Source organism: Heloderma suspectum, chromosome 3 (assembly GCF_057233095.1).
Source record: "Heloderma suspectum isolate Gila_16-S chromosome 3, 16-S_ref, whole genome shotgun sequence".
Taxonomy (NCBI): domain Eukaryota; kingdom Metazoa; phylum Chordata; class Lepidosauria; order Squamata; family Helodermatidae; genus Heloderma; species Heloderma suspectum.
In genome coordinates, this window is record NC_139460.1 from 95,484,460 (window position 1) to 95,506,922 (window position 22,463).

Below are 22,463 nucleotides of genomic sequence, written 5' to 3' on the forward strand. Positions count from 1 at the left end.
GCCCAATAGCCGAAACTCTCTGGGCGGTTCACAAACATTAAAACCAAAAAGCACACAGTAAAACAATATAAAAACATTAAAACCACAATATAACAATACAACCAGAATAAAACAAGAATAAAACCTAGCAGCAATGCAGAGATTTAAAATACAGATTTTAAAACAGCAAAGCTAAAAGTCTAGAAGGCTAAAATGCCTGGGACAATAAAAGGGTCTTCACCTGGCGCCAGAAGGAATACAATGTAGGTACCAGGTGAACCTCACTAGGGAGCTCATTCCACAGCCGGGGTGCCACAGCAGAAAAGGCCCTCCTACTAGTAGCCACCCGCCTCACTTCCTTTGCCAGGGGCTCACGGAAGTGAACGTCATCTCCCAAGAACTTCCTTATGTTAACTCATCTTAGGATCCAAGCCAATGTATTTGTGTGATCTACATAGCCAGATTACAACCACATGGGGTGGCACTCTGTAGATCCCCTTCCCCCCTCAATGCCAGGGGCAGATTTTATCCCCACCTGACATGGGGAAATGGTGTACCCAGATGCAGCCTTTTCCCCCCTAATAATAGTGAATGACAGCCAGTCATTCATCTGAGGTAAGGTAAAGGTTTGTACTGAAGGACATCACAGAGGTGCAGCTAAATCTGCCTCTATTGGCCCCAGTTTCTTAGAGGGATACAAGTTTTGCCACTTCCTAATATAGTATCACTAATTTAATCTTGTTTACTTTGTGCAATAGAACTAATTGGAGCCATTAACAACAGAGCCTGCTCTTATCTGCATAGTCCTGCCCTGGGTTCTCTCAGTCATACTAGAATGTCACAAAAAGATATGGTATTGGGAACTGTCTATCGCATATTACAAATATACTAGTGTAATTCATTTTATGAATGAAAATAAGATTATATTTTCTAAAATTGATATATTTAATTTGGCAGTCCTGTCTGATTGTTACTACTGCATCTTTAAACACTGAAAATACATAAGCCAACTGAAATTGGGAAGTGGTGTTTACTTTTATCTTATGATCAAGTGTAAACACCACCTCCCAATTATGGGAGTGACCTTGTGATAATTAGCTATAAATACTTTAGACTGATCTTTTTACAGGATAATGATACCCTGATTTTAAAGAGTTTTAAGCACTAGCACTTCTTTCAAATATGAGAAATTGAATGCTACTGTTTTAAAGTTATTATACATTCTAACAGTATGTGAAGTGTTTAAGAATAAAATAACTACAATAATCTTGATAAGGTGGTTAGAATTTCAGTGTTCAGCCTTAGGATACAAGAGGCTATTGGGAATATAACGTTTTCCCATCTTAAATATATAGTAAGTATCCTTCCAAGCCAAATCTAAGGCCACACAGAGTGCTGGAGAAGAGTGCTGGTAGTAGGAGAGGGGGTAAGATTTTCTTCCTAATGCTTTTTTGCACACGTGACTTGCATCCTTGATAAAGAGACAAGCCTATACATTTCAGTCTTTTATAATTTTATTCCTGAACTTTATTCATCCAGAAAGAAGGTTGTCCTGGATACAGGACAAGACTGACGTTTCTTGTACCGTCTAGACCGATCCTGGATGTCCAACAGCAAATCTACAGTGTGCATACAAATTAGTCTCTTCAGTTTTTGCATCCAAATTAGAGACTTTTCACATTTTGCTGTTTAGCTGCATTAATATTTTGCAAACTCTAGGTGATTACAAAAGTTTCAGCCCCCATCATCAGTTACCAAGTACATTCTTAGAATCTGTTCTGTAGCCTGTAGTCAGTGTTTCAACTGGAATAATTGAAAATGGATTGCAGAAACATAAAGTTTGTCCTGCCTTCCTTCTGAAGTAGGAAAAGTTTGAAATTAAGGCTGACTAGGCCACAGCTCTATCAAATGATCTGCAGAGGGCAGTTGAAGTGTTAACTGTAATCCTAAATGGGGGGAATTGAACAAGGTTGCCCTTTGTCTTGTCTTTTATTTACCCTATCTATACAATCTCTAGCAATTAGAATACGAATTTTTAAAAAGGTCATTTTGCTTATGACAGTCTTACTGACACAAGAGTTAAAACATTAGATACAATACAAACTCTTTTAGATTAATATAGAAAATTATATGATTTAAAATTAATTACACTAAGCTCACAATCTTGGCTATAAATATTTCTGAAGAGGCACAAACTAAGACAGACCCATAGACACATATAACATGGAAACATTTAGGGACTGATAGCTCACAATTGGAAGGGTCATAATTTCTAAGCCATTAATAGGAAGAATAAAAAAGGACAGTGATTTAGAAGAAAATGGGGCTGACATAATTTGGTAAATCTGGAGCTCTAAACCTGAATATGAACTTGCTCACTTCTGGGGATGTTTTGCCCTGAGTATGTTGGGCAAGGGTCTGCCCACCTTTTGATCTGTTATCTGTCAAGACCAGAGAGCGCCCATGGTAACAGTGTAAGGGTCCTTTTGGAGGCAGTTTTTGTTCAGCTTCTTACTCCTTCTCTTGCATGGCTTTTGTGGTACTTTTATGACACAAATTTGGACAATTGGAAGAGTTTTTGACCTTCAGTGAGACTTCAGACCTTTGCTCCAGGGACACTGTTGTGCTCCTATCCTCATGCTTATCATGTTGGTAGGTCATTAGGTTTAAAATGTTGCTGCTTAATACCAGGTCAATGAATAGGAAAACAGCAGCCATCCAAGATTTGATTCTGGATGAGTGTGTCAACCTGGTTTGCATCAGTTAAACTATGGGATTTGCTACCACACCATATGATGGCCACTAACTTGGGTGGCTTTAAAAGGTGATAAGACAAATCCATAGAAGGTAAGGTTATCAATGGCTATTAGTCATGATGGCTATATATTGCCTCCAGTATCAGAGGCAATATGCTTTTTAATACCAGTTGTTCCATGATATGAACAGTAGGTTGGTATTGAGCTCATGTCCTGCTTGTGGGCTTCTGATAGACATCTGGTTGGTCACTATGGGAACAGAATGGTGGACTAGATAGGCCTTTGGTCTGATCTAGCTGGGCTCTTCTTATATTGTTATATTCTTACTGAAACATAAGTGAATAGCAGTGTGGTCCAACTTTTATACTTGGGTCTATCAGGATTTTTGGTGATGAAGGCCTAATACCTCTCCATGCTGAGAGTTCTGTACTTCTGTCAGCACAGAGAAAGAGACTTGGCCGGCACTCTTCCCAGCACCAGCTATGTCTCTAACTTCGCATGGTACACATCATCCCCATGAAGGTGCTGCACGCTGTCTGAAGAGATTCAGCTGGTGCAGGGAAGAGTGGCTTATCTTCCTAGTGCCAGGGGAGTCCCTGGCTTCATATGGTGCATGTTGTCCCCATGGGGGCAGTGAACAGACACAGCCAATGTCCCTAACTGAAGTGCTGGTGGGAGCTTGTCCAGACGCTGCTTTAGTGGGGACCAGCTTCACCTGCCCCTTCCCCCTTGGGGATTTTGCAAGGCAGGCCAAGCACTTAGTGGCACACTAAGTAAGGGGAATCCACTTGTTATTCTCTGAGCTGGGATTGGGGATAACAAGGGGATTCCCCTGTGGACCTCCTCCTCAAGCCCCAGCTATCCTCCAGGCCAGGGGAACAGGCTTAGGGAGGGGGAGGGGCTTGAGGAGGGGAGTGGGCAGAGCCCATGGAGGGAGTCCAAGCCTCCATGAGCTGGATGAGGAACTGCTGCGGGCTGCATTAGACCTGTGGGCCTCAGGTTTCCCACTGCTGCTGCATAGGCTGCTATTGCACAAAGCTCCCTGCACCTGCTCATCTGAAACTTGTGATGCTTGCGCCTCTCCAAAGGGGCAACTATCCCTGCAGATTTCATACAATTCTATCAATAAATTAAAAATATATCAGCAGTTCACTATTTTACAAAATCTAAATTTAAATCCCTATAAACTAATTTTTAAGGATATTTTTTCTTTCTTTGGTTTCCACCTTATCCTGATTTTTTACCTCTGTTGCCTAAACAAAGGGGGACATTTATCTACTTATTAAATAGTATTGAAATATAGATATAACTTAGGCATTTATGGTGCTATATTAATAATAATAGTTACTATCAAGACTCTGGTTCCTTCCTAGGATGTCCTCCCATTATCTACAACAGCATTCCCTAACAGATAGCATGTTGCCTGTCGGTGATGGGAGGTATAGTCCGACACATCTGGAGGGCAGCAGATTGGGAGAAAGCTGATCTATAGTGTTCCAAACCCCAAACAGTGATGGCTGAGGTCCCATCAGCCTCTGAGACAGCTCATCATACCTGTATTGCCTACATGCCCTTCACAAACCATGCAGTTGTAAAACCCTAGTCTAGGAATAAGGGCACTTTAAACCCTGGACTATACGTTAAAACTCATTTTCGTAGACTCACTAAGCACCAATGACCAACAAGAATAGAGTAAGGGAGGAAATAAGCGAAATGGTACCTATTGGAACTATGAATCATCAAAACCCCTTCACATGACCCAGGCCATTCACCCAATTACATGAGCCCTGCCACTCTGGATGCCAGGCTCTTCCGCCTAATGCTTTATCTATGACATTGGTCCCCAACATGGCACACATGGTCCCCAATGGCACCCACAAAGCGCTCCGCTCCCAGCCCCTTCAGAAAAATGTTTTAAATAAAAACCTTGGAAAATGTTAGGGTAGTCTTTCTCTTGCTAGCCTCTAGCCTTGCTCTTTCTCTCTGTCCCTTTGCCTTGCTGTTTCCTGCTCCCTCCGAGCCTCTAGCTTAGCTATTTATTTCCCCACCTTTTTACCTTGCTGTTTCTCCCTGCTCCCAGCCTCTAGCCTCGCTCTTTCTCTCCCCTCTACCCTTTTGCCTTGCTATTTCCCCCTCCTTCCAAGCCTCTAGCCTCACTATTTCTCTCCCCACAACCACCTCTTTACTCACTTTTGACTAGCCAGGCCCCCACAGCAGCCATTATGTGACTAGCCACATTCTCTTTGAGAGCCATTTTGTGGGGGTGCCCACAGTAGTTTCTCAAATTCCCAAATATGCCCATGGGTCCAAAAAGGTTTGGGACCCATGGGCTATCCTTTCCTTTATCCTTCCAAGTATTTTTTAGCTGTTTAAACAGCAAGGCTACATGGGTTTGGGGACTTCTAAGTATTACCCAGGGCCCCAGCAAATTGTATGTCAACCCTGACATTTAAAACAACTATGTGGAACACCAACTGCTGAACTATTTTCTAAAAAAATTATTTAGGGAGCAATCCTATGAAGATAGGCAGCCACCTCCAAACTCGGAAGCGACCACCTATACAATGCCCGGTGGGAGGAACGTGGAGTGGATAATCTCCTCCGCACTCTATCCATCCCAAATTCGTGGCTAGATGGCTGATTTTGGCTGTCTAGCCACGGGACATTGGAGCACGGGGTGGGGAGGCTGGATGACACATAGGAAGTGTTGTACCAGCACGTCTACACTCCCTGCCCTGCCCCCGGAAACACCCCCTTTCCCCCTGCTCTGTGCTGCTCTTACGAGCACAGAGCGTGGGGACAATCCACGTCGCCTGCAAGATGGTGGGGGAGGAAGTGGGGAGGCGGTTCTCCAGGAACCAACCTCGGAGTGTGGGCTCCAAAGTCAGTTCCCAGAAACTGACCAATCCTATGGCCGTCTCGCCACTGTTGCTCCCGTATGTATGTATGTATGTATGTATGTATTTGAAATGTATATTCTGTCTTGCTTTATAAAGCAAACTCAAAATGGCTTACAATCAAAATGTAAAACAAAAGTCCACATAAGGCCATAGGCTGCCAAAATCCACCCACCCACCCCCACCCACAAATGGAAGGGAGAGAACTGACATACTCAACCCAGACAGAATTACCAGTCAATCAAGCCTTCTTTCTCAGGAGGGTGGATTCACTCTCTGGAGATAGCCACTATTGTACAATAAAGGCAGGCTTCTTCCTCAACCTATATTTCTCCCATCCTAGGGTTTTTGCATCTCCCACCAGCTATACTAGTGGATTTCAGCTCCAAGCTTTTATTCACATAGCAAGAAGTCTTTTCTTCCAAGTTCCCCTATATCTTCATAGGCTGAAGACTGTCCACAGCCCTAGGACAAGAGACTGGAAGCCTGTGGATAGTATGTAGAGTTAAATACAGACTTGCTCAGCAGGCTTAATACAGACTTGCTCAGCTGTGAGTTAAAATGAACTCTGTAAGTCAGTGCCATAGCACTATGATCAGCCATGGCCAGACTGTGGCATGTCTAAATGAATCTGGGAAATGCTGGAACTAGCTTAGTCTGTTCAGGAATAAACTAGCTAGATATGCAGCGCACAATATGAAGAAAATTACGCTCTTCTTCATTTTTTATTTTCAATGTATTAAAGGGTATCAGTGGGAGAGAGGTTTTCTCAACATTGCCAAATTTATAGTGCTACATTTTAAAATAAGAGTTTTGTATTTTCTGTGTGTTTTAATACATATTTTGCACAACAGTATTGAAGGAGCTTGAATTTCGAAATCTGACACAAAAGATACTGTATGATTCTGAGTCAGCACCATTATATATGTAGCATATGTTAAATTTTTGAAGATGAGGACTAGGCACAAGAAAGTATGGAATGTGACAACTGTCTCTTCTTACAGGCCTTGCTTCAAACTCATGATGTAGTGGCACATGAGGTTTACAGTGACGAAGCATTAAGAGTTACACCACCTCCCACATCTCCATATTTAAACGGAGATTCTCCAGAGAGCGCCAATGGTGACATGGATATGGAAAATGTAACAAGAGTGCGATTGGTTCAGTTCCAGAAAAACACAGATGAACCAATGGTAAATAGACAACTGTGGTTATGTCCTTTTATAAAGATGTGTGAGACACATTTAGTCATTCCCAAATGGCAGAACATGACTCACAAATAATATGAAACTTAGTTTGAAACCGTTTTTTTTTTTTTAACTATATTTAGAACAGCATTCAATACTCTCTTAAATATTGTATTAGGGATACTTAATAAGTTATAACATTGCATATTACATTTCCCTAACTTTGGAAACAGACTGTCACCTTAATTTGTGCTTAACAAAATAGTTGCGTAGCTCAACTGTATCATAAATATTAACAGCAAACTCCGTTCTTTGAGTACGTAGCCAAAAGAGCACCATTCAGAACCAAAAGGGAAATATTAGCAGGTTTGTAGAAGTATAAAAAAATATATAGAAAAAAGCCTAAGGGAGGAGAGGTCTAAAAACAGCCCAATGAGGGCTGGGCATGCTCATTGGCCAAGGAATGCTGATGGACTGTTGAGGAGGGGGGAACAAAAAACAAGGGAAATGGGTTGGGGAACCCTCCAGAGCAAAGTTCCATTGTGCAAGCAGAAATCCGTGATATTGGTTTTACCAATGTATAGCATTGCACTGTTAATCTTTCTATCTTGAAAAAGTATCATCTTTCTGAGTAAACTTCACTCAAAGATCTAATAGAGCATACATCTGAAAAACCCAGAAATACTGTATTGATTTGTTTCAATGAAATTACTGTTCATTATTTAGTAACTACTTAAGCAAATCTTAAACAAAAATCTTAAATGAAAATCTTAAACAAATTAAAACAATCACGGAATAAAAACAAAGTAAAACCAACAGCAGTACAAGGTGAACAGCAGTGCAACTATCGAAAAAGCATTAACATGCTTTTAAAAATAAGGAACTAAAACAAGAGTTATGCTCTAGACTCATAGGGCATTTACTGTTCGAATAACCTTTCTGTGGATATACTTGTGCTTTGTTCTTCTGTGATAAGTCTCAATTCACAACATGATTTAACAAACAGAAAAAGAGTTCACAGAACATTTCTTTAGGAATTTTGTATGATAGAACTTTCTAAAATAGCCGTTCACAACTGGTTGCTGTTGTTAGATGTAAACATTTGGCTTCCTCAGATCTGTTAATAGAAGTGGCTATTATTTTCAGTTGGTTCAGATGTTTTAAAAAAAATTCCATTCAAACAGCCTGAGTGATTGTGAGGAGTCAGTTGCATGGAGGAAGTAATGTCTGAGCTGGCTCATCCCTAGTCAGTTTCCTGGCAAATCACATCTCTGACTTTTTGTATGAGTTTAGTGGCTGAAAAAGTCCCATAATGCTTATGCAAATTGCTGCTAGGAAGCAGCAGCAATAACTTGGGTTGTGTCGAGTCAGACACTGATTCCACATATGGTTGCATCCCTGGGGAATACTCCACATGGACAAATGTTAAAATATCTGAACTAGGCCTTAGTACTTGAAGAATCCTGTTGTTGACTGTTTTCTGAATTATTTGATTTCTTTTACTAGGGAATCACTTTAAAAATGAATGAGCTGAACCACTGCATTGTAGCAAGAATTATGCATGGAGGAATGATTCACAGGCAAGGTAATGTTCACACAAGAATAAATTTGTACAACGTTTATGTGGTACTGACCAAATACTCAGGTGTCACTTGGGCTTAGAGGCTTTTAGTCCAAATGACATCAGAGTATTTAGTGCTGGCAATCTTTTAATGGCTATGTTTCCTTACCCATCTGCTCCAGCAAAGCTGTGTTGCCATACCTGCCACACAGAAGCGCTTCAGGAAGCAGCAGCATGGAAATGCTTGACATATTGCTAAGGTGGGCTGGATTCTCCGTGTCATGTAAGGTATACAGGGTGCTGGCCACTAGACTTCAGGAGTGTTTTCTGTGTACAAGCCAACTAAGTTGCTAAGGAGTTAATGACCCGGTTCGCACGTCACAGTGGCAACTCTTGATTAATTAATTAACCCACAATTTGCCGGGTTGCATGCACATAAGAACTACTTCCACATTGCATAAACAACCTACGATTTGTTGTTAGGTTAATTCTGGGTTGTTTAAGCCATAAGTAACCCAGAGTGCCGGGTGTTCATAGGTTGTTTATGCAAGGGGGAAACTGCTTGTGCATGGCATGCAATCTACTGCCATGATGTGCAAACTGGGTCAATTAGTTGGTTTGTGATGATGGATGGGCTGTTGAGTTTTCTTGTAACCCTAACCTTAAGCATTGCTGATTGATTGATTGATTGATTGATTACATTTCTGTACTGCCCAGTAGCTGTCCTCTATATCCTCAAAGTGAATGTTTTCTGAACACTAGACTGGATTAAGTCATGGACTCTAGGCTGCAGCTGCATATTATTTCATTTACTTATCTTTATATTGCCAATCCTTGTTCTTTGGATTTTGGCATTTCTCTTAAACAATATCATCTCGTTTTGCTCCTTCGGTAGGTACGCTTCATGTGGGAGATGAGATTCGGGAAATAAATGGAATCAGTGTAGCAAATCAAACAGTGGAGCAACTGCAAAAAATGCTTGTAAGTATGAAAAAGATTATCTATCTGATGTATCTAACTTTGAATGTAGGAATGAAAACCCACTTCAGCCCTTTCTGCTTACTAAAACACTAAAGTCCCAACATGGTGTGGGCTTCACATCCCCCGCTCAGCATTGATTGTTAGTGCTGTGAGCCAGTTTTTTCAGGAGATTTTTGTTTTCTCTGCAAGCCTTCCCTCAAGCTTCAAAGTACATTATGTTTTTTGCTTGTCCCCTTGTCTTCGGACTTGCTTACCTAATCAAAGTGAAATAAGCAATAACAAAATGGCTTATACTATATTCCCACCTAGCCCCCTTGATTTAAGAATACTCATAATGACAAAAGTTAAGAACTCCTGTACTATATAGCATTTTATGAATATCTCATTTTACTCTGACCGTGAAAAGTAATGCCCTCAGCAGTATGATTGGTCATTCAGACCCTTTCTTTTGAATGCTTACACACACACACTCTGGAGAATCCTGTTTTATTGCTGATAAGCAAGCGTGATTGTGCATGAAATCTGATCACTCTTGTTTGGCTCCTCTCACTAGCAGGAGCAGCTTCAGCAACCAGGAACTCACCAGCAAGAAAAAGCTTAGCGTGACATTCAAATATGACTCCTGGCTTGCTGGGGATCAACAAAGGAGGAGTCCCCGTTTGGACGTAGTACTAAGTTTGTTCCTCCTGGTGAGTTCCTGGTTGCTGAAGCCACTCCCACTGGTGGGAAGAGCGAAGCAGGAGCAGTTGGGTAGCATTGCACTAGCACGCTTGCATGTGAACGATAAGCCAGGATTCTCCTTATTGTGGCTTATAGTTTTGTACAAACGTGGGCAGTCTTGAGTTTCTTAGGTAAGGAGCAGGGTCTGGAAAATATTCATTGACATTGGTCTATTATTTCATGAAATATTAGCAGAAAATATTGTGTAGGTTTAGCCTACATGTTCTATTCAGGGCGGGGCTCGCATCTTCACATAAAACACTCAACAACATAATCTAAGTAGAAATGATAAGCACAGGAAGGAAGTTGTTTTCAGAGCTTTCTGTTAAGCAGCTTTTATTTTTGTAAGATTTGATTATCCTTGTTGTTTGCCTGCATTTGTTGTTCATAAAATAATCCCATTCTTTGAATCTAGACTCATCATTGTTTTTAAAGGAAAAATGGATTCTTTCAGGTTGATTATAGCAAGCTTTTTGGTGCTATGTAAATTAATAATTATTACAAAGTCTTCAGTAACTCTAATAATTGTTAGAACAGTTAATCTCTATTAGAAGTTTTTAGACTTACGTTTTTCACTATGCTGCCTTATTAGCCACTTTCTTTTTTCAACCTTTAGTATGGCAAATGGCTACTTCTATACTATATTTAAATTATTTTTCTGCATTTAACATATAAATTGAAAAAATGGGCAAATGTCTCTGCTGTTAACATAACCCAGTAAATTCCACTAAGAAAAAGGTTGAAATCACAAAGACAGAAACAACTTCCTGGTGCAAAATACGCAAATTTCTGCAGGCCTTTAATGGTGATCAACTTTGCAGTACAAATACATTGTTTTCAAATGTGGCCACATGATTTATCATACTTTCCAATATAATTCTGAACATGAATTTCTCCAAGAATTGCTGAAGCTCCTAGGCTTCCTGATTTCGTTGAAGTATTACATAGATTTGTGAGCTTGGTTTTTGTAACAAAAGAAAAACTTTACTTTCTCCAGAGGGAAATGCGAGGTAGTATCACCTTCAAGATTGTGCCAAGTTATCGCACTCAGTCTTCTTCATGTGAGGTAATGAATTTAATGAATTACTCTTTCCTCTTACTTCTGTAACTAACTGCCTGCTGATGGCTGAATGTTTTTGCTTTCTGGGAATTGTTTCTGCCTGTGCTGTTAGATCACGCACACCAATTTTACAACAAAGATAACGGAACAGAGGAGTAGCTCTACCCACCTACTGTGTCGTCCTTTCATATTCATTACATCAACTCATTAAATACCCTTTTATAATGTGACAACTGCCTTACAGTATATCTGAAGTAAAGCAGAAGAGAGTATAATTAGTACGTTGAGGGGTAAAAAGCAAGCTTAAAGAAGTTTTCAAGTGCTAATAAAGATGTCATTGGACAGGACAGTTTAAAAGGCTAACCTCTCCCTCTGCCTGCTTGCCCGCAGGACATAGGATCTGATGGTTTCTCAAAAAGTTAAAATCCTGAAAGTGCAATAGAAAACCATTAAGACAGGGATGTAGAACACTTTGGAGAAGATCTTAAGGGCCACATTCTGATACTGGGTGAAGTTAAAAGCAAAAGGGGCAGGGCCAAAAAGCAAAACAAAACCCCAGCGTATTGTAGCTTAAACTGTTACTGCCTGTAACAAAGCCTTAGAAGAGGCATTTCAACCTTTTAGAGTGGGGAAAAAACTGCACAAAAGCTGAAAAACCACAAACAATTGGTGATCGGGAGAAAGGGGCAGGGCCATCTGGGGAACCCCGGAGGGCCAGATTAGAACCCTTGAAGAGCCGGATTTGGCCCCTAGGCTTGAGGTTCTACATCCCTGCATTAAGAAGTATCGGAAGGTGATACTAAAAGGAGATATATGCTGTGACAGGAGAGAGAGAGAGAAAGAGAGAGATGACAAGCTTATAAGTAGAAAGTGGGAAACATCTTCAGTAAAAGAACAGTACTCATATATAGAAACAAAATCAAGTTAAAGGACCTAAAAAGTAAAACAGTTAAGCATTAAATGGTTATACAAATACATTAAGAGAAAGATTAAATACATTGCAGGACAATAACCAATGACTGTAAAAAGTATATGTTTCTAGTATTATAAAAACTGATTTTGACCAGAATACCAGATTGTCAATGAAGAAATAAAGGTTAGAGAACTAATTAGAAAAGGAATAGGCTGAAAATTTATTTTAATTACTGGGATGTATGATATGTTCAGTTTATGATATTTGAGCAATCTAGCCAGAAGTTAGCACAAGTACCAGATACCTGAAAAAGCAAATACATTTTATTATTTTATTTTAAGAATTTATATTCTGCTTTTCCCCTCCAAAAAAAGGAGTCACTCAGAACAGCTTATAAAATTATTGTTGTTGTTGTTGTTGTTAATAATAATAATAATAATAATAATATAGCATATTGGAAACAAAGTGGAGAGTAATGACATCTATTTAACACTTCAGGACAAGTTTCTGTCTCTAGTACTTGGTGAGTAGGAAAATCATAAAACAGCCAATATGGGTTTGTCCAGAGTAAAAGAGGGAGTACATTTACAAAGCTCCTTCTTTTATTTGGTGAAATTTTTGATTTTATGGATTTCAACAGGGGTGGGTAACCTTTTGGTCCCAAGGGCTTCATGTGGTGCTGGGTAATGATTGGGAGCTGCACACATGTACAAATATGCATGCGCACACATGCAGACACAGACGTCACACACACACACACACACATACACACACACACCCCTCAACATTGAGGGATGGGGAGGTTTAAATGAGGTCACTTGGAAGGGGACAAGTTAAAGCATCCCCCCGTCCCCCAGTGATCCTGATCCAGATCACTGTTTCCCTGCTGTTGTTAACAGCGGGAAAAGAGCTACCTTGGCTGCATCTGGATTGTAGAGGGTGGGGGCAGGTCTTTTCCTGGCCACCCAGCTGGTGGCTGATCAGCTGAACTTCACAAAAAAGTGAGTGGTGCTCCCGAGAGCTCTGGCTGGCCACATGGAGAGCAGCCAAGGGCTGCATGCAGGCCAGAGGTTCCCCACTTATGGATTAGAGGAATCTACCTGGCAGCAGCTTGGCAGATCAAACATCTTGTAAGAGGGATAGAAGCATGAGGGGAAAGAATTCAGTTATGAGATATACAGGGGCAGTTGTTGGGTCTCAGCTGACAGGCTAGTAGCTACTCCTGGGCTGTTACCAATTCCAAAATCGCAGTTTCTGCATGATTTTAATATTTATATTCTGCTCCAAAGTTACATGAAAGTTCAAGGAGTACATCAGTGTAATTCTGTTGTGCAGCCTGGTGCCTTCCAGATGTTTTGGACTACAGCTACCACCATCCTTGACCATCCCTAGTATATGAGGAGTTGGGCTTTTAATGCTGTTTTCTATGGCAGATTTTGAAAAAGAAAAGTTATTTATTCATTATATTTGTAATCCACCCAACAACCAACTATCTCTGGGCAGATTACAAAATACCATACCAGCAATTAAAAATATAAAATATAATACAAATATTCAAAAGAATACAGTAAAATACAAACAACCGAGGAACAGATAAAACCGACATAAAAATCTAGAACTAGGTCTCTAAAATGCCTGGGAGAAAAGAAAGGTCTTTGAAAAGTTAACAGTGTCTGTGCCAGGCTAACCTTTTTGGGGAGGACTTTCCATAAACAGGGTGCCACAACTGAGCCGGCCTCCTCTCTTGTAACTACCTGCGTCCTTCAGCAGGAGGAAACATTCCTTTAGATACTCTGGTCACAAGCTGTTTAAGGTCAACACCAACACATTGAATTGGGCTCGGAAACTGACTGGAAGCTAACAAAGCACTGGTGACACATGATCATATCAGCCAGTCCTATTGAGTAACTTAGCAGCTCTGTATTGAAGTAACTGAAGTTTCCGAACTGTCTTCAAAGGTAGCCCCAAGTACAATTCATTGCAGTAATCCAGCCAGAAGATTAGCAGAGCATAGATAACTGTTGTCACGTGAGCCTCAAGTGACACTGTGAGCATCCCCAAGCTACACACCTGATCTTTCAGATGGAGTGCAGTTCCCTTCAGGACAGATTGAACACCATTCAACCGGGCAGACAAACCACTTGCTAAAAGTATCTCCATCTTGTCTGGGCTGACCTTTAGTTTATTGGCCCTCATCTAGTCCATTACCCTGCTCAGGCACCTATTCAGGACATCCATTGCCTCTCCTGGGTTAGATGAAAAGGATAGGTAGTCCTGTGTGTCATCAGGGTATTGATGACACATCAGCCCACATCCCTGGATAACGTCCCCCAGTGGTTTCATGTAAGTGTTACATAGCATTGGGGTGGCTATCAAAATCTTAAAAATCTTGAGGAGTTTAACAGCACCCTATGTCATATACAGTGGGTTATATGGGCTACTATGTATTTTGTTGTCACAAGTAGGAACATACAGTGGCTTAACTTGGATTTTTTGACATTTATATTTTCAAATAAGGTTTGGATAGAGTGACGTATTTCAGGATATAAATACATAATCAGGAAATTGTCATCTGGGTAAAACACTGAAGAGAATTATGTGAGAGAGAAGTAGGGAGATCACAACATCAAATTGAGCAAGGTATTATTTTGAAAGAAAATGCCATATGTACGAAGATATAAAAGGATACTATAAGTAGGAATATAATCCAGTTGTTCATAACTCCAAATTGCCATAATGGATTTTAAACTGACAAAAAAAATAGGTTAAATATTAGGAATAGCTTATGTTATAGCAGCTAACCAGACAAATGATCAGGGCGAAAGAAATCGAAGGATATCCTCACGAACCAAGCATTTTTCTGAGGATATTGAAATACAATTCTGTTTTAAATATGATTGGGTTACCTCCTAAAAGTTTCTTAAATTGTATAATCTGTAATTCTGCAATGTCTCCATGTAAAACTATTTAAAATACTTTGTTTTCTGGAAAAATGTAACATTTTAAACCCAAAGAGGCTTTTGTTCTCTTATCTCCCATGTTGAATGTTTACAATTGCTTATTTTGGGTTATTTAAGATTAAGAAAAGATCCTGTACCTGTATAAGATGTGCTTTGATAGATTTGTTATGATTAAATTCGTTTTAAGGAAGGATGTTTTTCCTACTTAGCAAACAAACTGGGACAAATACTATGTAAGTTATGTCATACTTTAAAATACTGCATGCTCAAATGTATAAGTTGTTCCTTATGTGTATTCTGGTAACAGATTGCTAATGTACAGATATACAATATTATCAACTTCCATTTTGAAGTAAAATTGATTTGTTTTCATGCTCATATAAAAGATAGGGAGAGGCCAGCCTTGTAGTGGGGACTAACCACACTGCTCATTGTCCATTTAAAATTGGCTAGATATGCTCTTCTATGCTGGGTAGAACACAGTCTCCAAAAAAATTCTTTTGAAAGCATAAATAATACAAAACATCTTGAAGTCAGAGAAGTTGTATTGCCACCACATTACAGACTTGCCCATGCCACTTTCACAACTATGCCCTTCACAACAATCACAGAAGCAGTGAATGTTCTACTAGAGGAAATAACACATTTCCAAGGTACAAGAGTCTGCTCAGAATGCTTGGACAATGCAACAATCTCTCTTACATGTACAAAAAGTATATTGAGGGAAGACATGCAGATTTTACACAACAAATAGGAAACATATATTTTGTGAGGAACTCTAATCATCCAAAGAGACTCTAGTAGAAAATCACTTAAAATGAGGTAATTTTCATTCATGTGCAGGAAGGTTTTTTAAAAACTTTCACTTGTAATACATTTTAAGGAGAAATAATTACAAGTTAAAATGGTTTTTAATATTCTTCCTTGAATAAAAATCTGCAGTAATACAAGGAATATGTGCCAGGCTTTAATGCATCTACTAGATTCAGCAGTGTGAGATGTTGCCTTTTAAACATTAGTGTTTTTAGGAACTATATATTAAGATAGTTTCAATTCAGAACACAGTCAAATTCAAGCTCTAAAACTAACCCTCAGCATGAGACGATATTTTAATGCTAGCATCAATCTCATTTATCAGGACTGTATTGTGCAAAAGATTAAACACATTTGAATAGTCAAACATTGAGATAAAAACTAACCTATTTCTAGAATCCTCATGCTGGGCTTTAGATTTGGATAATCAGACTTTGAATATTAAGACTTTTCTGTATTTCTCCTTTATATTTCTTGGATGTATTCTTGCTCAAAGCCCACCTGTTCCTACAAGAAATCAAAAAGAAAATGAAACGTTACATTTATTTAGATTAAAATAATATAATTGGAGCTTTCTGATTGAAGCACAGGAGTAGAACTGTAATGAACTGCATTTATTTTCATTGGAATTTACATGCTTTTTTATACTAATCTATCTTCATTTTGATTTCTCATAAAAATCTCAAGTTCTAACATCTGTTTATGTACTAGTTGAAGGAAAGCATCCAACTCTTTTTAAGTTTCAAAATATGATATATATGTGACGTTGCAGGAAAATCTTTGAATCATAAAGAGTACCAGAAACTTTGTAGAAACCTGTAACATATGCATTGGATTGGATCCAAAGATGTCTTTCTGTTAGAAAGCTTCTTCTGTATATGGAAGGGCTCTTTCTGACTTAGCAGGAAAGCACTGCTTGGGGAAAGTGACCCCAAATCCAGAAGAGGTCTACCATTTGCTCATGCTGTTCTGTAAGGCTTCACACAAGTTCATTCTCAAGACCTTTTTATGGCCTGCTAGAGTTTATGCACAACAGTCTGTCTTTATTCAGTCTGTCTTTATTCATGCTTTCTTATATGGTAATGCGAACCTCAATACATTGTGGCGCTGCACTGTGAGAAGTCTTCCTCTAGTTCTTGTGCAAGAGTTCACAGAACATCACTAATACATTTTTTTCCTTCTGGTTGCTGTAATGGCTTATACTAATTGTTGGACTGTGAATGTGGGATGAAATTTCATAAATATATGATGATTTCAAACAAAATACCTTAACTAGAGTATCTTTCACTGGGGTGGTTCAGACCTGACCTCAAACCATGTTTTAGCATGATGTGTATAAGTCTGGAGTGAGCCGTGTCCTCCCTCCTCCCCACTTGCACATGGCAATTCCCTGCCTCCTTTCCTGGGTTGAGGTAAGCCACAATTTACCATTTAGCAAATTATGGCCTGAGCATGCCCTGCAAACCATTAGTAAATTACACCCTTTGTCTTTGAGATACATTAAAACTTCTGACCTCGGGCTCCATCCATAATGTGCACACATAAGGAATTCAGTGACTTAGGGCACAATCATATCAAGATAGGCAGCCTCCTCCGAACTTGGAGGCAACCGCCTATCCAAAGCAAGGCAGGAGAGGCATGGGGGGGATTGTTCGCTCCATGCTTCTCCTGCCCTGCTATTTTCCACTAGACAGCCATTTTCGGCTGTCTAGCCATGGGGGGCCAACGTGGAGAGGAGGCTGCGTGTACGACATATAGGATGTGTCGTACACACAGCTCCACTCTCCCCACCCCGGAACGTCCCCAGCCCCGCCCCTTTTGAGTTGCTCCGCGTTCCTCTTCTGAGCACGGAGGACAGGGCTTCTCTGCGCTGCCTCCGAGGCAGCGCGGATGTGGGGGGACGTTGGTTTTCTGGGAACTGACCTTGGAGCGCAGGCTCCGAGGTTGGTTCCCAGAAAAGAGCATATCCTATGGCACTCTGGGCAGTGTCTAGTGGCCATAGGATTGCTCCCTCCCTAATTGAATTACAATACATCAGAGAATATTGCTCAAAGCTAGTGACTGACTTGGAATTGTCTTAATACTGACAACTAGAACACACCTTTCATTTTCATAACACAATTCATTCCTTGAGAAAGCTGTCCCTAAAAGGGCATCTTGTTTTCTCCTGGTAGTCAAGCAGCAAAAGGCAGGCAGACTGCAACAATATCTGTCTCACCTTTATATGGAAACTTGGGGGCAAAATGGGAATGCCACTGATAAATAGACAATCCATTCCATTATTTATAGCAAAACATTTGGAATTGTGTTCAACTCAAATGCCTGTTGCTTCCATTGGGTCCCGCAATTTTTTTCTAGTTTCAGATGTTCAGGATTGTAGCTAGGGGTATATATGTAAAGAAAACCTTGCTTTTAAGCTACTGAGTTTGACCTTTTGAGTTGGCTTAGATGAGAAAGCTGAGAACTGATAAAGTCATCAGAAGTAAGGAATAAAGGGATCATTATAAAGGAATTATATAGTAGGCTACAAAAAATATAGGATCATTAGTAAAATGGCAGTGACAGTCATCAGGTTTGGGGGACTGGGGTAATCGAAAAGGTGAAACAGAAGGAATCAAAGGGGCCTCATTTAACAGGATGCTCACTAATAGTAAGTACGTTTCTGACTGCCACTGTAAATCCCCCATCTTTTAAACTGAGTTCTTAAACAAAGGGAGAACTCCAACACCCTTGCTCTTCACTCGAGAGCTGGCCACTGTTATAAAGGAGAACTTACATATTGCATTTTGTTCAATGTAAAACAAAAATAATTTTCAAACTTGTCTAATGATCAGGATTTGTTGGTTACCAGTGTACTACATTTCAGCTTTCTGTCTGATGGGAAAATACCCTAACAGTTTTGATACCAGCAAATGAGGCCTAAGTGTGAGTTTGTGTGCATAATTTATTCTCAGAGTTTTATTCAATAATATTTTAAGAATCATTATGTATATAAATATGTAGTAGATGCAGTAATAAACAGGACATATGCTGTGTCAGACATTAATTGATTCCCCATACTGAGAAGCCTAATAATTATAATAATAGTTATAATAATAGTATCCCCATGGCATTCTAATTCCCTTTCAAAATATAAAAAGGCCCCCAAGGTACACTTGGGAAAAGGTGGTGTTTTTGGTAACCTGGTCCCAAGTCATTTAGTGTTTTAAAGATTAGGAGGGAGTACCTAGGTATGTAGAAGTATATACTTTTGTAGAATAAAAGGAGAATTTGGTGGAGTGGGTGGGGGTTCAAAAATGGCCCAGTAAGAACTTATGCTCAGTGTTTCTACGACCTACAATATGTTGAGGTTACCTCAACAGTCCCCCCCCCTTTTTTCAAGAAAAATGAAGGGGAGTTGGTCTGCTTGATCTCCAAACACAGGGGTAGACAACCTGATGACCTACAGATGTTTTGGGCTACAGCTCCCATAATGCTTGACTAGTAGGTCTCCTGGATGAGGTTTATGGGAGTTGTAGTCAAAACATCTGGAGGGAATGAGGTTGCCTACCCCTGTCTTAACCATTTATGTTATCTTAGAGGTGAATTAAGTAGAGCAGAGCCTTTGGGAGCCACATCCCAGCATCCATAATGTTCTTGCATCTCCCCACCCACCCAGAATCCTCTCCTGAGTAGACAGCAGCAGTGCTTTGGTATGGGAACCACTCAGCTTCCACCATCTGGAGAAGCTACCTTTCTAGAGTCCTCCTAATTTTTGTTTAGTTATTTTTTAAATTTATACACTGCGCTTCATCCACTAGGGCCCCAGCATGGTGTACATTACATTATTAAAAAATAAAGCAAATACACTATATTAATTATAAAATTACAGAATAAGAGGCATAAAAACTATTCAGTCAGGAAACAAACACATCAATTGATTAAAAAGTATAAATTCGAAATGCCAAGAACTTTTTAATATAATGCTGAAAAGAAAGTAAGGTGGGTGCCAATTGTATCTCCCTTGGACGGGATTTGGGGCCCTCTCTTTTGCAAATACATTCTATATTTCTCCTACTTATGGTACCCAGAGAACGGCAACCTCTGAAGATCTTAATACACAGACAGAATGGTATGGGAGGAGGTGCACCTTCAGGTATTTGGGCCCCTAGCCATTTAGGGCTTTAAAGTTGATAACAAGCACCTTGGATTACTCTCAGTAGCAAATAGGAAATCATTGTAATTCCTTAAGAGTTGGACTGACACAACTCCATGTAGGCAAACTGTTCAGAATTCTAGCTGCCACATTCTGCATGAATTGGAGCTCCTTACCATTTTCAAGGACAGCACCACATACAATGCATTACATTAATTCAAACTGGAAGTTCTTCTTCGTGGTCTCTGCATCACACATATGGGCCCTGCGCCTGTGCGGTGGTCCAGGTCACTTCAGACAACACAACTGTCGTCACATATTTGAATAAGCAGGGAGGTACCAGATCTGTCCTATTGCTCAACCTTACGCTCCAGATCTTCAACTAGTGCATAGCCTGTTGAATCAGACTTGTGGCAATACATGAGTCTGGTGTCAACAGTGTCCTGGCCGATCAGCTCAGCTGGGCCATGCTGATCTCCCACAAGTGGGAGTTGGACAGAACACTTCTGAAAAGCCTCTTCTGGCTTTGGGAGATGCCAGAAATTGACCTTTTTGCCACAAGGGAAAATGCAGTTTGCACAACATTCTGCAGCAAAGCGAGCCAAAGCCCAGACTCGATAGGTGGTGCTTTCCTGTTTCAGTGAACAGGGGCACTGTTCTGCCTGTTTCCCCGCTTTCCACTGATGGCCAAGGTCCTGGTGAAGATCGCAATGGACAGCACCGAGTGCATCATTTTGACACTGTTGTGGCTGCATCAGCCTTGGCTCACCTCAATACTCAGGTTGGCAAAGGGTCGGTACCGACGGCTCCCAGTGCATCCATCCCTCCTCATGAGAGAGAAGGGCCAGATCCAATACCCATACCTAACAACTGTCCACATGACATCATGGAAGATCAGATGACAGACGTTACTTTGGCACCAGCAGCGGTCCAGAATATTCTTGATGCTGCCTGTAAGCTGTCTAAGCAGTGTTCCTACTCAAGGAAATGGACTGCTTTTACTACTTTCACTCACGAGCATGGTTTTCACCCACATTGGTGTTCTTTGCACCAAATTATCCAGTTTCTTTTATCCCTGTTTGAGAAAGGACTCAAACTGTCATCTCTCAGAGTTCACCTTTCTGCTGTTTCGGCATTCCACCCTCCTGTTGAGGGATTTTCTGTGTTCGTGCATCCAACAGCAAAAAGATTTATGAAAGGGATCAGAAATCTAGCAACACCAGTCCATTCTAAGGCACTGAGCTGGAGCCTTTCTGTGGTGCTCTTTCGTCTAAGCCTTTTGAGCTGTCAGCAACTACAGACCTTTGCCTCCTCTCACGGAAGGTGGTGTTTCTGGTGGCCATTACATCTGAACACCATGCCAGTGAGCTCTGTGCAGTCAGAGTAGACCAACCTTGTCTCATCTTTCACCAAGATAAAGTGGTGCTCAGACCTGACCTTGTCTTTTTACAGCTTTTAAAGTTGTGTCTGAGTTTCACTTAAATCAGGATATTGTTTTGCCTGTTTTCTTTGCTTCCCCTTCTACACCTTTGGGGCCAACCCTGCATATGCTCGACGTTTGCCATGCCCTGGCCTTTTATAAGTCAAGGACTGAACAGTTTCAACTGTCATCCCGCCTCTTTGTCTGCTATAGTGGCAAGTGCAAGGCCAGCCTCTCTCGACTCAGTGCTTCATGTCTTGGGTCATTAAGACTGTCAAGCTGTTGTATGAGCTGGCTGAGCTTGAACTGTCTGCCCTGGTCCGGGCTCACTATACTCGTGCGGTAGCGATATCAGTCGCATTTGACAGGAAGGTTGCCATCCCTAAACTGTGCCACACCCTAACCTGGTCAACACCATCCACCTTTGTAAAAACATTACAGACTGAACTTACACACTAGAGCTGGCTGTATTTTTGGTTATACTGTCCTCTCCTCTGTATTGTAGCAGGACACCGACTCACCTCCGTTGTAAGTTAGCTTTCTACTCACTCATATGTGTGATGCATAAAGACCACGAAGAAGAAAGACAGGTTGCTACCTGTAACTGTAGTTCTTCAAGTGGTCATCTATGCATTTACACAACCACTCGCCGTCCCCTCTTCAGTGTCATACCTGAGTTCGATGTTGAGAACTGAAGGTATTTTTTTTGTGTAAATTTCTCTTGGTTACAAGGCTGCAATGTCAGTCAGGGGTTTCTGCCAAAATTCCTCAGCTATAGAAGCTTCCCAAATTGAGGCTCTGCGCAGGTGCAGAGCCCATATGTGTGAATGCATAGATGACCACTCAAAGAACTGGTAAAGAGAGGTAGCAAGCTGTCTTTATTGGACCATGAATCACCATGGCAAGGATATCCCTATCCAGGAAAGGCCACAGCTTGTTAACCAGACAAAGCTGGTAAAGGGTGCTCTGAGCCTCCCAAACCATTTAGGTTTTCTAGTGACAATGTTGGATTGAGGAGCGCTCCCAAGCTGCACACTTGCCCCCTCATGGGAAGTGCAACCCTATCAGGACAGGTTGAACA

General features: G+C 40.7%; 1 protein-coding gene across 3 annotated transcripts in view; it reads left to right on the top strand.

Moving 5' to 3' along the window:
- CASK (calcium/calmodulin dependent serine protein kinase) overlaps positions 1-22,463 on the top strand; it is a 205,989-nt gene that overhangs the window by 146,370 nt on the left and 37,156 nt on the right. For all 3 annotated transcript variants that reach the window (XM_084843897.1, XM_084843899.1, XM_084843898.1), the window contains exons 14-17: positions 6,637-6,825; positions 8,326-8,404; positions 9,276-9,361; positions 11,079-11,147. In XM_084843897.1, the coding sequence (XP_084700023.1) occupies positions 6,637-6,825; positions 8,326-8,404; positions 9,276-9,361; positions 11,079-11,147 (423 nt within the window). The remainder of the gene's footprint in view (positions 1-6,636; positions 6,826-8,325; positions 8,405-9,275; positions 9,362-11,078; positions 11,148-22,463) is intronic.